Genomic DNA, 16774 nt, shown 5'->3' on the forward strand with positions numbered 1-16774 from the left:
TAATATCTCCAAATGGGCAAGTCTCTAGCCTGCGTCACTTCTCATACATTTCTTACACTTGGTTTGTGAGATCATTGCCATATTAGAATCTTTAATGTGACATCACATTTTAATACATCCATTAGGAGACTACGTATTGTTTTGTTTTTTGAACTGGGTGTTTTCTATTTTAATATGAAGCAATTTGTAATCACAGGTTTTACATTGGCAATAAGGAAGTTAAGAGCAAACATAACGAGGTCCTTATGGGATATAAATTAACCACACCCTTAAGCAGCTGAGCTAATCATCATTGTTGCGACAGGGGATTTTTCTATATGAGGGCAGGGAGACGGGTGGTTGCTGGGTCAAAGGTCACAGTAACGGATTAGGTGACCAAGACATTGAGGGCTTCAATGAGCTCTAAGTGACAGAGCCAATAGAGGTGTGGCTGTGCATGTCTATGTGCATGTGTGTTTGCGGACAATCCTCCAAGGAGGCTCATCTAACATCCAGAGGGAAGCCAGGATGGAGCCGTGCCGTACCCTAGGGGCCTTCGAGCCATCTGCTGTCCCTCGGCTAATACCCCAGCAGACGTTTCAGCCTCCCCTGGATCAGACGTGGATGGACAGGAGGGTGGGTATCATGTGGGGCGGGTTGGAAGAGTTGGAGGATTCTTTTACCCCGGCAGGGTGCATCGGGCTCGTGGTAAGACTGACCTAGGGGTGCAGCTCGATGGGCGGTGGAGATTTTCAGCAGAAGGTGGATTAGGAGAGGCAGTGAACTGCGATTGGGCAGAAAGCTGAGGGCATCTGTGTGAAGGAGACTAACTCGTCGGAAAAAGGCTCCATTCACCATATTACAGTATTAGACTTTGCATTTCTTGTGTAAACAAGTAGTTAGTGGATAAGGGAGTGCTCAAAGAAATCTGGAAGTATTTGTTTTATCAAGTGGGGTTAGGGAATAAATGTGGACAGAGTTTGTGATTGGGAGGCATTACGGCACACCATTGCATAATTAATTAATCATTGAAGTATCATTAGTGTGTGTCGTGGGTTATGATAATAAGACTAGAATTACCATCTCATATCCCAATCGTTTCTCATATACGGCACGTTCGATTTTTCACTCTGATGGTAACACGAGCCTCATGTGGAGGTCGCAGGGGGGTGGGATATTTGTGTGTATTTCTAACTGTATCTCTCATGGACAGTAACACGAGACAGCCAATGGGGAGATTGGACAGAGGGACCCATGTCTTTAAAGAACAAGAAGGAAAAAACAACATGCACACAAAAAAAAAGCAAATGACTATCAAAAGGACCCAGCAACATTCAATGATTGGAACTTACGACTGGTGGACGCTGCAGTTGTAGAAGACAAAGTCAACGCTGGCAAACTTCTTGCCCGTCTCCTTGGACTTCAGATAGAGCTTCACCACCCGCTTGTCACCTGCACCAAACAGATACGTGGAAATAAATATATTTAGAATGCTATCTCTAAATCTTTACAGTTTTAGAGGAAAAACAACCTAAATTAATGACCAAACAGCTCAAATATCCTACCTGCTAATTTAATCACAGGGAATAAATGGGACAAATTGGATGTAAAATATAATAATTTATTCACCGACACAACGTCAAACCTAAATTAATTTGAATTCCACTTGAGTGACCTCAACAGATAACACGCACACAGAAAGAAACAGCGTAGCTTAGTAACACACCGCTCATGTCACACCTACAGTAGGGTGGCATTAAAAATAGCAGCACCAATCAGTGTTTGGATGCCAGAGAAGATGAGAACTCATAATGGGGCATAACGGGCGCAGTTGAAGAACTACAGATATCTCTTTGAGGGAACTTAGAGCGCACTATCTGACATGTTTTCAGTGCTTTGACTGTGGATACCAAACAAGTTTTTATATTTTGTAGCTTGACAGAGTTGGACATGAAACGGGTGCATAATCTCTGGGAAAAAAAGACGCAGATATTTTTAAATATAACGATAAACCACACTGAAGTCACTGCTTTGAAAAGAAGCTAGGAGCATAACCAGTGTCGTTTAGATAAGAAAATATAAATAAAATGAAACTGACAACAGTGCATAATGCATGGTAATGGGAATTCAAAAACAGTTCTATTTTCAGTAGATAAATGTAGACTCATGTGTGGGGCTTTAAAAGGGACTGCGTGAGTGTTATTGGTGGTGACAAGGTATTCTGAATATAGACGCACTAAACAAATCATCTGGTAGTATTAAAATTCTGTTCTAGCTTTCTCCAATTCTAACGTACAAAAAGACCCCTGAGCAGGAGACACATCAGCCCCATACAGTATAGTGCTATAGGTAGGCACAGGGGAGAGGGAAAGAGGGGGGAGATGCCATAAACATAAAACGTGTCAAATAGAATACGGGGTACCAACATAAAAAGAGTCCATTACTGATTTCCTTACATATATCACCAAAACTCCCCATATCCACACCCCGCCCGACAACTGCTACCACCCAGTAAGCTCACTACCCCGATGACTTCATCGCCCTTCCTGTCCCGACCTTTGTTCCTTGTGATCGGAATGATGTCCCGGATTGAGGGGGACAGGCAGAAGATGTGACCACCCTGGATCTGTCCCTCCGTCTCCACATAGTCCTCGAAGGAGCAGTTGACCCCCGCTAACAGATCAGGTACGTTACGAGCCTGGAGGACCAGCTGGAGAGAGAGAAAGAGAGGGACAATCAGTACAAGATCAATGGAAGGACATGGTGTACATGGATTGTTATAAGATATGACATGAGGGTTAATGGGTGTTGGGGAAAGAGGGGGGTGGAGTGAAGCGTGGGTATGAGTATAGGTGACAGCAGCGGGAATAAAGGAGGACGTGTGATCTTGTGTGTATGCATGTGTGCGTCACCTATTACAGCAAGGTTAATGTGTGTAATGTGCAGAGAGAAAGTGCGGCAAACTGTAATCAGTCAAACCTATGAGGTTACATTGAGGAGACAGAATTTCCATGATATAGATAAAAGCAAATTCCGGGTTACAGCTACACGTTGCATTATTGGTGTAAAGTTTTACATGACTTTTCATTTCCACTCTTCACTTGTGGATGTACGTCTGCTAAACATACATGTAGACAGAGATGAGTAAAGACAATGATACGGCAAAAGGCAGGAAATATACGGAGGAAATTTTATGGTAGAATTGTGTAAATGACACTACAATAGAGACATACCTGGACTTCAGACATGGTGACAGAGATATTTCTTGGCTGAACGCTGAGCTCTACACACTGCCTCTGGTCTGAGGCAAACCTCTGGGGCTCTCCGGCTCGTTCACAACGGTCCTTGCGTGAACAACTGGGGAGCAGCGGAGAAAGAGAGGATAGAGGGAGAGAAAAGGGAGAGACATTATGAGACGCACAAGAAGAGAGGTGAGGAGAACAGGAGAGTGAGACAAGAGGTGAGGAGAGGAGAGAAGAGAGAGAATATGAGCAACTGTTAGGATATTAAGATGACAAACATGCACAGCCATCACCGTCACATAGAAATGGGAGCAATAACGGAAGACAAATAGGCTAATAGCTTCCCCCAGCCATTACTGTGGGCCTTTACATCATTACCTTATTGGCCCTGACATTTGTGCAAGAACCGCTAAGCTAAATGAACATCCAGCCCCCTCATCTTTTCAGTTTACAGCCCCACCCAATTCAAACTTCTAGGGAGATATACAGGCAATCATTAAAGTTTCCCTGAACCGTAAAAATGATACAATTCCTACCAGTCGCATATCAATAGGCTCAGCAATTTCCCCACCTTATTACGAGCCAACTGATCGTGCTAAAAAATCAGCATACAGCCCCGTATGGTAGCGGTTTTACTATTAGCTATTCATAATGCATTAGCTATCACTTCACCTTCGCGCAAACAACAACTGGTCCCGGTGGTGGAAAGGAAAGTGCTGATGCGGCGCTCCGCGAGGCCTTAACAATAAGAGGGAGGCAGGGGAAAGAAATGCTAACTGCCTCCTCTGAGCAGCAGCCCCTCATCCCCTCGTTTAGTTAGCCTTCACTCGAGCTCAGCAAGAAAAAGCTGTCGCCAACTACTCCCCCGGGAGTCACTAAATCACACACACACACACATACAACACGTACACACGCTGTAGAGGCATGAGCAGAGATACACAAAGGTATGCACACGTTTTCTCATTATGGACCTCTCTTTTCCTTCTACTGCTCCTCTGGTGTGCAACTGTGTGAATTTGTTTGAATGAAGTGTGCTCATTTGTCTAGGAACACCTGCATGTGTGTGCAGACGTGTTTGTGTGTGTTCCGCGTTCAATTCCTCTGCTGATTGAAACTACCGTGGCTCTTAATAAGATGTGGCAAAAGGACCAGAGGGCTGAAACGAGGCCTATAAATAATTTGGCTATTAATACCAATTTGCCCACAGGGGCCCTGGACAGATTTGACAGGTAAGAAATGAGCGAGTTGCATTCAAGACACAAGGTCAACATGTGCCTAAACAGAAGGATATCACTGGATCAAGTCCATCATGATTGTGTGTGTGTGTGTGTGTGTGTGTGTGTGTGTGTGTGTGTGTGTGTGTGTGTGTGTGTGTGTGTGTGCTATAATGGAGAAACACAGGTGTGGAGCGTGTGCCTTGAGGAAAGGCAGGTTGGCGATATGTTCCGTAAGTTTAATTAACGCACAGAGAGATGGCATTATGCCACATGCTTGAGGTGTTCCAACTGTGGTTTAACATCCTGTCACCTTTCAATAACATGTGACTGCGCATACACACACACACACACACACACACACACACACACACACACACACACTTCAAAGGGAGGAAATGGAGAAATTCTGAATTACTATGTATCACTCCACTTGTTAGCGATTAGATTTATTTTCTGAACAGAACTACAAATCTCCACTCTCACCGTTATAAATCTAATCTTGAACAGTAATCTGAAAGCAAACAAAAGAACAAGTCCGCAAACCAAACACTAACACTAAAAGTGACTAATCCTCAATATGTTGCCAAAAAGTTCCCATCTAAGTATTTAAAAGTACACGTGTAGTGAAGCATGTTTACAACACACACACAAAAAACAAGCTAAAAACTCACTAAGATAAATGGGAGCGTAAGTGATGACTTATTTATGTGCTATTAAAAGGGTTTAGCCGGTTGACAGACTTCAAGAGGATAAATGTATCTTTACTAGCAGGGAGCTTTCAAGTTGTACAAGTTAGATTTATTATATGACTCATAATTATGTGACTAATTAAAAGGTGTTAGAGGCATTTTACTAAAGTTATTACAATGTGTTAAAAATAGTGCCTGAGGTGAACACAGGGCACATTCAAAGCAGCAACTGGCTGCCTTCTTCTCGTGTGTGCAGTGTGTTCTATATACAGCCCGTCTAGCTTTCACTGAGCAATTGGACAAGCTTTCAGCTGAGCATGTACATGTAGTAAAACAAACTTGTTTCATGTGTATGGGCAACACTTTATGAGGTAAAGAGAAAGATTGAAGTTTGAAGGTGTAGCAGTTAATATAACACTGTTCAACAATCTCAGGAAGGGGAGACGGCTCAGAAACATACGTTGTATGTACTCATGTATGCACTACACTCAAAAACTGAGAACAAAACAGATACCTAGAGAAGATGTGATCACTGATCATCTGTTCAAGCCGTGACACTCTGATACGATTTTCAGAAGCTAGAACATTGAAAATAACCCCATGGAAGAGCACAGACTGGATTTTAATTTAGGGTGGATCTTCCCAATAAACAAAGAGAATTGGAGTATCTGGGGGGACCAAAGGCTCCTGAGCTTGATGTGTAAGCATTCAGGTGGGTGCTACCACTCACATGATCAGCTGACACACACCTAAAAACTATTATCTACTGTACAATGCAATAGAAGGGTGAAGTGTGTTAATGTGTGCATGAAGTGTGTGGTACTTACACATTGTGGAGGACACACCATCCACAGTGAGGGTCTCTGGAGCCCAAACACTCCCCACAAGTGGTGTACTGCTCGCAGCTTTCCACTGGAACTCTCACCACCTAGAGAGAGAGAGAGAGAGAGAGAGAGAGAGAGAGAGAGAGAGAGAGAGAGAGAGAGAGAGAGAGAGAGAGAGAGAGAGAGAGAAAATTAGTATCTTTGTTGTAATCAAACTCATAAAAGACAGCGGTATGAGCAGATGACAGCTTGTCAGACTTAATTCAGCAAACCGTGTGTGTGTGTGTGTGTGTGTGTGTGTGTGTGTGTGTGTGTGTGTGTGTGCATGCATGTGTTCTGGTGAGAGATTCCGGTCCAGCGGTGTGTGACAGCCTCCAGTGAAGCGTGTACAGGAAAGGCCTCGCAATGCATGCTGGGACACCTGACAGGTGGCAGTGGAAACAGTGCTGTGATTGACAGGTGACCTCAAAAACCAATGGGAGGCAGAGGAGCAGAAGGACAGACCCACAGTGTGTGTGTGTGTGTGTGTGTGTGTGTGTGTGTGTGTGTGTATGTTTCTGCATGAGAGACAGAGAGCGGATTACAGTGTCTGTACAGAGCCAGTGCAACGCGACCTGAGTGAGTGTGTCTGTGTGTGTGTGCGTGTGTGCGTGTGTGTGTGTGTGTGTGTGCGTGTGTGACATTCACAGCCAAACTGAATGTTGGATCTTGGTGATAGGCTACAGATGTTGCCTAAGAAACAAGATCGAGTGTTTAAATTAACCCTCCACTTCTGCTTAAAGGTGATGAGAGACGGTTGACAACACAGCCCCAGTGGGTCTAGAAGTGTGTGTGTGTATTTCAAGATATTCCCGAGAGATACAAGTGTGTTTTAAGCATGTGACAAACGGATTGCTAGCATATGCGCAGAATGCTAGTGTGCGTTAAAGTAGGCGCATGTTTTTGCACGTCTGTGTGCACATGTGCTGAAAGTGTCAGCGCCACATTCATCTTTTCTTCACCGACGGGCCTCAAGTTGATCCCTGTTTTGTGGTGTGTGTGTGTGTGTGTGTGTGTGTGTGTGTGTGTGTGTGTGTGTGTGTGTGTGTGTGTGTGTGTGTGTGTGTGTGTATCAAATTTCTACAGCAGGCTTGTTTTAAATCATGCAGCGGAGAGTAAGCCAGCTGGTCAGTAAGTAACATCATTTAACAACCCTGCCCTTGGGTAACACTATTATAGCGTGGACACACACAGATTTAAACATGTGAACCCGGTCCAAGTGGTATGTGGGGACTAAAGTACTGACTGGCCCAGTGGGAGCTGACTTTTTTTTATGAGGCAGGGATGGGAGGGGAGAGACACAGAGATGTATGGATGGATAAGAGAGAAGAAAACATATAGCAGAAAGAGAGTAGAGCCTGAGGTAAGAGATACAGCTGGTTAGCTGCAGCACGGAAACCAAGCGGACAAAAGAACACAGCGCTGAAATATTAAATTGGGGCTGGGAATCCTCTGTGAGATTCAAGCACAACACAGATATGAGACAAACATGACATGGTGGAACTCATTTATGCTCTGAAATGTCTTGTATCAGACCGGCCGTGGGGCTTTTTGATGGAACAATACTGCTCAAGCAGAGGGCAGACAGACAAAAACACTTGACACTGTGTGCCACTAATCCCCCTTTTCTTTCTGTCTCTATTTCCTTTATTTCCCCCACTATACATTTGGTTATTTCCATTACTCTTTATGCTCCTTCTCCTTATTTCTCCTTATTTCCTCTCAAAGATTCCTCCTTCTTTGAGCATCCCATTCATTCACTCTACAGACCTCGGTGCAGTAGCTTTCTAGCTGGCTAGCTGCCCAGAGAGAAAAGACCGATGAAATGATGCAAATGTGCAATGGTGGGGACTAAGGGGAAGAGAGGGAGGTGGTCATCTACTGGAAGTGCTGGCTGGATGGATAAATAGAGGCAAAGAGACGTGTAATGAAAGACACACACATGGGGAAAATCGGCGAGGACATTGTTCTGAGTAGATGGGATATGGTGGCAGACGGCTGCTATGTGTCATTGTCACAACGAGTGTGAGTATAGTTTTCATCTGAAAGGAAAGCTGAAAGAAGTATAGATCAAGAGATTGGTGCGTCTTAGATAATAAAAGGATGACAGAGGGGGAAAAATAAGTGTGAATGCATGAGCAGATAATGGATAGGTGGATGAGGGAAAATCGACTAGACTGTAGTTGAGGATTTGTGATTGGACACCTTGGGAGAAAGAAACCATCACAGGATGTCTTTCAAATAGTTTACGATTTAACAAAAAAAAAAAAAAAAAGAGGAAAAAAATGGAGAGAATGAGCAAGAATGGCCTGTTCCTCGTATCATCACGGACGCAAACCAATTCCCCCTCTCCTCTCCATAAATCATTATGACTGTGATTAAGGACAATGGTCCACATAAATCATACTAACACTATGGGTCCTTGGTGAGCTAGCATAACCTTATCACTGCCCTGTGTAATGATAGATATGGTCTATTGTTCACAATTGTTCCTGTAAGTAGTGGTGAAGACACTATGGGCTCTAGTCAGTGGGAGTGGCATACAGCTGTTGATGTGGTAGGGGGCGATGATGGTTGTTTTTCCCAGTGGGGATATTAAATGCTTTACTGGAGACGAGAATGTACTTGTAGAACCGCATGTAGATCCAAAAATGTGTGCCTGCGTGTGTATGGGGAATACTGCTTACCCACAGACACACAAATACACACTCCCTTCGCTGTTTCCCTCTTTCAGTCTCCCTCGATGGCTCTTTTAATGAAAGCCAATTCCCGACAGCGTGCCACATTACTCCTTTAAATGACCTTATAAACCAAGGCCCCCATCTCCTCTCTCTTGCCATCTCCTTATTTACAATAGCATCCACCGCTGTAACTCAATTCTGCTTCGTCGCTCTCTCTTCCCGCGTTGTCAGCCCTCCACCCTGACCATATCCCCAATGCCATGACATCTCCTTTCTGCTATAAACTTTCCACCTTTCCTCTCCAATCTCTTTTTACAGAGCGCTATCACCTGCCTTTAAACGTCCAGCTAACAGGCTTTGCGACGGTCACCCCCAAAAACCCAAAGGACCTGTAAAGCTTTCAGTGCGGCTTTTCATTGGTTGTTAAATCTACAGACATAAAAGGATCAGCCTTGTTGCGGCTTCCTTTTTTAACATTCAAACACAGGGGGAGACTATAGTAGAGGAGAAGAGGAGGGTGGGCGTAGCGGAGATGTCTACCAGAAGAGAGCCTCTGCTATGGGTTGCACTGTCTGGGAGGCAAGAGGAAGAAATCTATTTATTTTCAGTTATTTTTAGATATCTGCATGAGACTGCATTATAAATTAGTAATGCTCGTGCCTCCTTGAACAACTACCACTGAAGGTCTTGTGCTCAACACCTCATACGGTTCTAATACCACAGCTCAGGGACACATAGTAGTGACATTTGATTTTACTGTGGAGCACACGTACACACTCAGCTTTCCATAGATACATTGAGGAAAACTGCGTGTATTTGGGGAATAAATGTCACATGTTCAGAGAAATCTCATAAACTTGTGGCTCTTTTATTGCTCCTCTCCTTTCATCAAAACCGTACTCTGTAATCTTAACTAGCTGTGGTTGAGCGGTAAAGAAATCCAGAGAAAGAGTTCCAATTTAACCTTAAAATTTGATTCAAGCAGTAGCCGACAGAAGAAGCAGATAGCAAGGGGTGGAGGAAGAGGAGTAGAGGTTATCACCTGTTGTCATTCCTCCATTGCCTCCTCTCTGTAAACTGGCATTACTACTGTCAATCATCTTCTATCTTCTCATGCTTGAATCTGTGCTGGCTGTGAACAGCCATGTGCATGGAAGAGAAACAAAATCTATATCTGACGACATAGCCTCTAAATGCCCAGGAACGACAGAGAACATGAGAGAGAAATAGAAATAAAAGGACAGATACAACTGGACCGTGTGTTTTGGCTGTCATTACTGTGCAGAGACTGTAATTCATGTTGCCACCTTCTGCTTTGGCATCAGTGTGTCATGCCTACTATTGATCAGTAGAAACGGGAGTTCTACCCAGCCCTTGACATGGTCCGGCTATCCCTTAGGCGTAGTGAGGAAACATGTCTCTCAACAGGGTGTCCATGTAAGTGAGCTAGTTCTTCCAGAGCTGGAATACCTGCTCAGGGGGTGTTGTATCAAAGGCTGGGTTAGCATGTGTGCATTGACTGGATTGTAAGGGGCTTAGGAGATCAATGACTAGCTAGGAGCTCGATGTGTTGACTGATTGGAGATAAGCAGCAAAGCAAACAAGACTAGGAGAGTCTGGCATGGAAAAGGAAGGCGAGGTGTTGAAGGACCGGCTGAGAGAGGGAGGATGGGTAAAGGTTGTGTAGTGGGAGTAATGAAAATTGAGAAACAGCAATCATATCATTGTGTTCCATCGAAAGATAATCTGCTGTCACATTAAATTTGCTGAATGGTGACCTAACAGTAAATCGTTGTTTCACTGTAGAGATGTTATTGACATATCTAGCCATTGTGATCAAGTCAAACCGTTTGCTGCAGACCTGTTTTAGTGAATTAGTCTTTATGTGTCACAGCAGAAGAAAATAGTGCCCACTGTGATAGCTGTAATCTCTTATTTTCTCTCTCAAAGCTCACTCCCTGCAGTATTTGTTGCACCCACTGCCCTTCCTGCCTATCTTCATCTCTCTTACATTGTGTGTTGTCTGCCGTTTCTCCTTCCCGATCCACTCCTTCTCTTCCGCCTGTTTAATTTATCTTTTTATCCTCTTTCTCCTGCACTGGGCTCAATTATTCATCTGCTCCATTGTTTTTCCTCTTCTGAAATACTGTTTTGATCTCTTCTGAAATACTCCATCCCAGTGAAAACAAGAGGCATATCAAACAGCTTATTTATTTGTCCTTTGTGTGTGCACATATCCTGAGTTCAAGGCCAATAAAGTTGACACACACACACACACACACACACACACACACACACACACACACACACAGTACTGCAGCTGTAGGAGTGCTTTCTCAGTGTGCATTTCTAACCCTAATATAGAGGCAAGTAAAATAACGTAATAGATCTCCGTGTCCTTCATAAGACTCATCTTAAATAGTGTCACTTTTCCAACAAAAATAGCAAGAATAAGAAAGTGGCATATGAAATAAGTGCAACAGTTGGGATTGGCTACACAAACAGAATCAAGAGAGAAGCGAGAGTGAGTACAAAAGACAAACAAAACTTTGAAACATACAAGACACAAGACCTCATCACTCATCAGATGGACATTCCCATTAACTCCTCCAAAGAGAGCTAATCTCAAGCTATAGGTCAATACACTTTCTCACTCTTTGTGTAGCCATTTGTCCATAATACTCTGTCCCTCATGAGAGAGAGAGAGAGAGAGAGAGAGAGAGAGAGAGAGAGAGAAAGTGGAATGAGCAAAAGAAGAAAATTGAGACAGAGACGAAGGACAAGACAGAGATTGAAAAAATGCAGAAAACAAAGAATTGGAACAAAGAGACTGTAGAGAGAGAGAGAGAGAGAGAGAGAGAGAGAGAGAGAGAGAGAGAGAGAGAGAGAGAGAGAGAGAGAAGAGAAAGAGGTAAATGTGACCAGCTAAGGTAGACAGGCCTAGGGGTCTTCTAATTAAGTGAGGATGGGAGAGGCCGGCGGCCTGGTAAATGACTCTGTCACTTTAGTAAATGGACTTGGTGAGGAGTGAGGAGCCACACAGCTGGCATTTCCATTAGCACTGCCAGGCGACCCACCACCATATACACAGACAGAGAGAAGCAGAAGAGAGAAAGAGGGGAAAAAGAAGACAAATGCTGCTTTTTTTATTTGCTCTCACAGGAGTCGACATGTGGAAGTCATGCCTGGTAGGTGTATGTGATAGTGATTGTGGAGAGCTGAGCAGAATAAACACAATATGTCTGATTGGCTTTGGGCTAATACGCATGATGTCGCAGCAAGTGTCACGGGAGCTTTTGAAATATAAATATGAGTGAATTGCAAATAAGAGAATTGGTTGAAACAAATATATGCCTTTTAACAAAGCTACGTCAAAAACAAATCCAAAGACTTGGCAAAACAGTCACATCTGATCAATACTTTGGTTTTCTATGACATCAGTCTCATGTTGCCATATTTCTTGATTGCACAAAAGGAAGAAAATACTTTATAAACTAATCATAATGATGTGAGACAGATCATTTAATTGGGCCCTGTGGTTATTATGAGTGCTGAAACTATAATTCAACTCATCAATAAGGCAGAATATTAACGGGGTAGTCCAGCAACTTAATAATGCAGAACGGGCTAAATTGATGCAGCAGAGGAGACAAGAGATGTCCTAACTGATCTTTATTATGGATCAAGCTTCAAACATGCTGGAGCCTACATTTCCCATAACTCAACTTGACAAAGTCTTTCAATCTTACAGTTTGTTTAAATCAATTAAATCCTTAGGGTTATTTTCTCATATTTGGCAAAGTCTAGAAAATTAGAGCCAAAGAAGAGCTTACACAAAAAGATTGTATTCATCAGTACTGTATCGTGTTTTTTCTTTTTGTGATTTCTGACTGACATTCAGGTTTTTTCACGCGGGCGTTTCCCCCAAACTATAGTTCATAACCGGGTCTAACGAGGCCTGCTGTGCATGGATTTGAAAAGAAATTTGACTCAAATTTAAAACAATTCTGTGCTGTCATGCATGAGCGACACCTCATTGTTATACCAACTGCAGCTGGGGGTTGAGGCACAGGACCGAAGACAGAGATGTGCCACTCGAGGCGGCTACTGCGGGCAATGCCAGCTTTTGATTGGCCTCATCAAATGACACTCAGTGTGAGCCACATCTTCCGCCCCAATCACTGTCGAGCAACAGGAGGACCGATCGTACAGCCGATTGATAGTGATTGAGAAGAAAAGGGAGGGGGGGAGATGGCATGGAGAGAGAAACCATTAACCTCCCTATCCATCTCGCCCTCTTTTCTAACCCTATCAGTCTGCTCTATCACGCCATCCTTTGGGAAAAGACGGCGGAGTGAAACAGAGAGAGATGAGAGAAAGACAGAGCTATCTAGTGACAGCTAGACTTCCATTAGGACTGATAGCATCACGCCAAAGACAAGTGTCTGAGCACACTTTTCTGATGGCGCACGCACACATTCAATCAAGTACACATTTATTTTCTTTTTTCTTTTTTCTTTTTAAAGGGAAAACCACAAGAGAGAATGTTCCGACAGGAAAAGGGGGAAGTGAGAGAAAAGGCAGGAAACACAATTATGTGAAAAGAGAGAGTGAAGTTTGAGATATTAAGAGACATGGAAACCATCCCTCTCTGGCTAATGATGGGATCTTGGTCAGTCTGCCACTGCTAGAAGGAATTATCATCACTTTTCGCTCTCTTTTTTAGTCGTGTCACAAAAAGGAAGGCCGGGGTTGCCACTAATAATTATTCTTACAATTGATTTATCTGCGGATGTGGACATCTACATACATGCGAGTGTGCATTAATGTATGATTAACAGTACTGTGTATGAGTGTGTTAGTGTGTGCTCAGTCCTGTGCTGAGGAAGATGCTATAATGGTTTGAACTTGTGTAATTGAGTGCCATATACCTACGCCGGCACCAGCACTTCTCCCTTCTCGTCACTGTACTCGAGTCTTCGCCTCGCTGCACCAGGTCTATTAACATTTACATAACAATGACCATTTCCTTGCTCAAAGTCTGTGTGTGTGTGTTCAGGTGTGTGTGTGTGTGTGTGTGTGTGTGTGCAGGACACACAAGTACTCATTCAAGCGTTACACTGTCAAGCCAGTGAGTGAAAAAGATGAAGCGTGAGTCGTACAGGTCGGATTAGTGGGCTCAGTAGCTGCACGGAAACTGCAGAAAATGAATTAAAAGAATAAAAATAAACTTGGTGAAAAAGTTCCTCCTCTTCTAAATATGTTCAAGCATATAAAGCAAATCACATTTCCTGCGTGCTACACGTACAATCCGAGTGTTAAAACAAAGTGTCAGCCAACAATGGTTGATGATGTTTAAACGCTGCATTATGCACTTGTTAACTTCAGTAGGCCAGAGTTTGATAAATTATGGAAAATTAATCTTTGAGCAGCTTAGAACTGACTGATTAGCTGTATCCAGTTCACTAAATTGTCACTCTTGATTGATACAACCAGCTGCTTATTATGTGTGTTGATGTCAGTCGGTGCTAATGTGTTTGCTAACGAGATTGGCAGCGAACCAGTAATATGTGTATGTAAACAGATCGACACACACACACACACACACACACACACACACACACACACACACGCACAGAGGATTGATGTCTGACGAAACCCTATGGGTAAGATATTACTTGATGAGGCCTTGTTGAGAGAGCCAACAGCACAATGCAGACCATTGTTTGCTATTGTAGGGATTCAAACCAACGTCTTGTGAAAGGCACAAGAACTTTGTGTGTGCGTGTGAATACAGATTCCTTGGAGGGATGAGAGTCTTGGTGAAATCTCTTTCAGATGCTGAATGGAAAGTCAGACAATGATGTTCACTCACACTCACACACACGTTTGAATGAGTGTGTGCAGAGTCAAAGACATGCAGATGTGGTTGAGTCAATGTACGTGCACATGAACCATCACTAGTACAAAATGCGATTGAGACACACGGTACATGCTTTTATTTGCTCACACACACATGCACACACTCACACACATAATAACAATAACAATAATAATAGTTTCCCTACACTTTATCAAACCCTCCAAGTCCTTCTCGCCCGTTTCAAGGACGCTCGATCCAAACACAGTCCTCCTTTCCCACACCGGAGGAGATGAATATTTATGCTTTCAGCAATTAGCCAGCATCGCACTCCACGCCACTATTATATGCATGGTTGCCATCAAAGACACAAGGATGTGAGTGTCCGTGTGTGTGTGACACAGCGAGGCCCGAGTACAAAGACAGCAAGAATGGCAGCTGTGGCATCAAATTCTGTCAGAGCTTTCTACCTTTTTGGCTATGAAACAGAAAGAGGAAATGATTTGATGATGGAAAGTCTTCACTGAGCCAAGACACCATGCAAAGATTCCCCACAGTGGCAGTTTTTGCACAGAAATGAGATTCTTCAAAATGTTGCGTGTCGAGTTGGAGTGACATTGTTCTTAGTGAAGGTTTTCACATTTTTTGGTTGAAAAGAAAACTTCTTTAAGTAACAATCAGCACTTAACAAACTTTCTAATGTGAGAGCAAGTATTCCGTCATTTACATCAACGATAACATCATTTTTGGATATGACCGTGTTTCTGTGTGTGTACGTACTGTATACAGCTTGGTGGTGAGTGAATGGTTCCTTATCGATAAGGTCAAGATTTCTAAAAATGTCAGCCGGTGAAGGCTTTGTCATTTGGCTCACACACACACACACACAAAGTCACATGTGAAAATGTGATAAACACAAGCACACAATAACATCAGTTGCACTAAAAAATAAATGATTTAATTTTCCTGCAATAACATACTGCCTCATCTAACACACACAGATAAACACACACAGCAAGCCGTCCTCTCCTGCTGTCATATCCTCCATTGATAATAATGACAGTGATGAATTTAGCTGGAATAGAGCGAGTCATAAATCACTGGGCCTCAACCCTAACTCTGACTCGCCGCCCGGGCCTTCATTTGTGTGTGAGAGTGAGTGGGTGTGTGTGTGTGTGTGAGAGAGAGAGAGAGAGAGAGAGAAGGGAGGACTTGTCGTGGGCTACGCATCAGTGGATATGTCCAGTGACACCTTAATGTGCTTGGCTTGTCTGAGGAACCCCCGCAGGCAGCCAGCTACACACGCACACACAGATGTCTACTCGCGGGATGAGTGCCGTGCTGTGTGTATCTATTTCATGAGAAAATAGCAAAAAAAAGGGAGCATGGTTGCATTTCTCTTGCAACCTTACTGTGTGTGTGTGTGTGTGTGTGTGTGTGTGTGTGTGTGTGTGTGTGTGTCTATGTGTGTGTGCGTGTGTGTGTGTCTATGTGTGCCTGTGTGTGTATCTGTGTGTGTGTGTGTGTCTGTGTGTGTGTGTGTCTATGTGTGTCTGTGTGTGTGTGTGTGTGTGTGTGTGTGTGTGTGTGTGTGTGTGTGTGTGTGTGTGTGTGTGTGTGAGAGAGAGAGAGGGGGGAGAAAAGAGGGACGCAGCAGCGATAGTGAGAGATCATTAAAAACATGGGAATGGGATCAGTAGAAGGCAGTTGAGAGGGGAGGACTCAATTTGGGCTTAGATGGAAACATGGAGAGTGTGCGTGTGTGAGTGTGTGTGGCAGCCGAGGCAAGGATTTATAAAAGTAGGGATGGGGGGGGGCATAGCGGGATAAATGGAGGGCAGAGGGATAAAGATGAGGGTAGGACAGAGGGCGAGAGAAGGGAATTGCCCCCTCTAGTCATTAGTGCTGGAAAGGGGGTTTAGCTAGGCGGTCTGGCAACCGCAGCCCCCCGTTCTGCTTAACCCGAGCCTGCTAACCATTAATGGGGATCAAACACACAGCAAGATGAAGGTGAATGCGTGTGAGAGGGTGAATGTGTGTGAATATGATGGGGAAAAGGGTAAGATGGGAGCTGGATGGAGACAGAACATCCTTGAGTGTTATTGGTTGTGTGTGTGTGTGTGTGTGTGTGTGTGTGTGTGTGTGTGTGTGTGTGTGTGCACATGAAGTGTACAAGTGTGCAAACCTGAGCGTATGTTCTTGTCTTGTACCAGTGTCTATAATAAACATGTGTGTGTGTGTGT

General features: G+C 43.7%; 1 protein-coding gene across 5 annotated transcripts in view; it reads right to left on the reverse strand.

The window, feature by feature from the left end:
- The window catches only part of plxna1b (plexin A1b), a 185371-nt gene that overhangs the window by 84056 nt on the left and 84541 nt on the right, over positions 1 to 16774 (reverse strand). For 4 of the 5 annotated variants that reach the window (XM_029430967.1, XM_029430969.1, XM_029430968.1 and 1 more), the window contains 4 exons: positions 5955 to 6055; positions 3213 to 3336; positions 2536 to 2689; positions 1332 to 1431 (listed from right to left, as the gene is read on the reverse strand). In XM_029430967.1, coding sequence (XP_029286827.1) covers positions 1332 to 1431; positions 2536 to 2689; positions 3213 to 3336; positions 5955 to 6055 — 479 coding nt within the window. Of the gene's footprint in view, positions 1 to 1331; positions 1432 to 2535; positions 2690 to 3212; positions 3337 to 5954; positions 6056 to 16774 lie in introns of those variants that run through there. The other variant, XR_003832241.1, reaches the window with a different exon arrangement.

This window comes from Cottoperca gobio, chromosome 5, assembly GCF_900634415.1.
Source record: "Cottoperca gobio chromosome 5, fCotGob3.1, whole genome shotgun sequence".
Taxonomy (NCBI): Eukaryota; Metazoa; Chordata; class Actinopteri; order Perciformes; family Bovichtidae; genus Cottoperca; species Cottoperca gobio.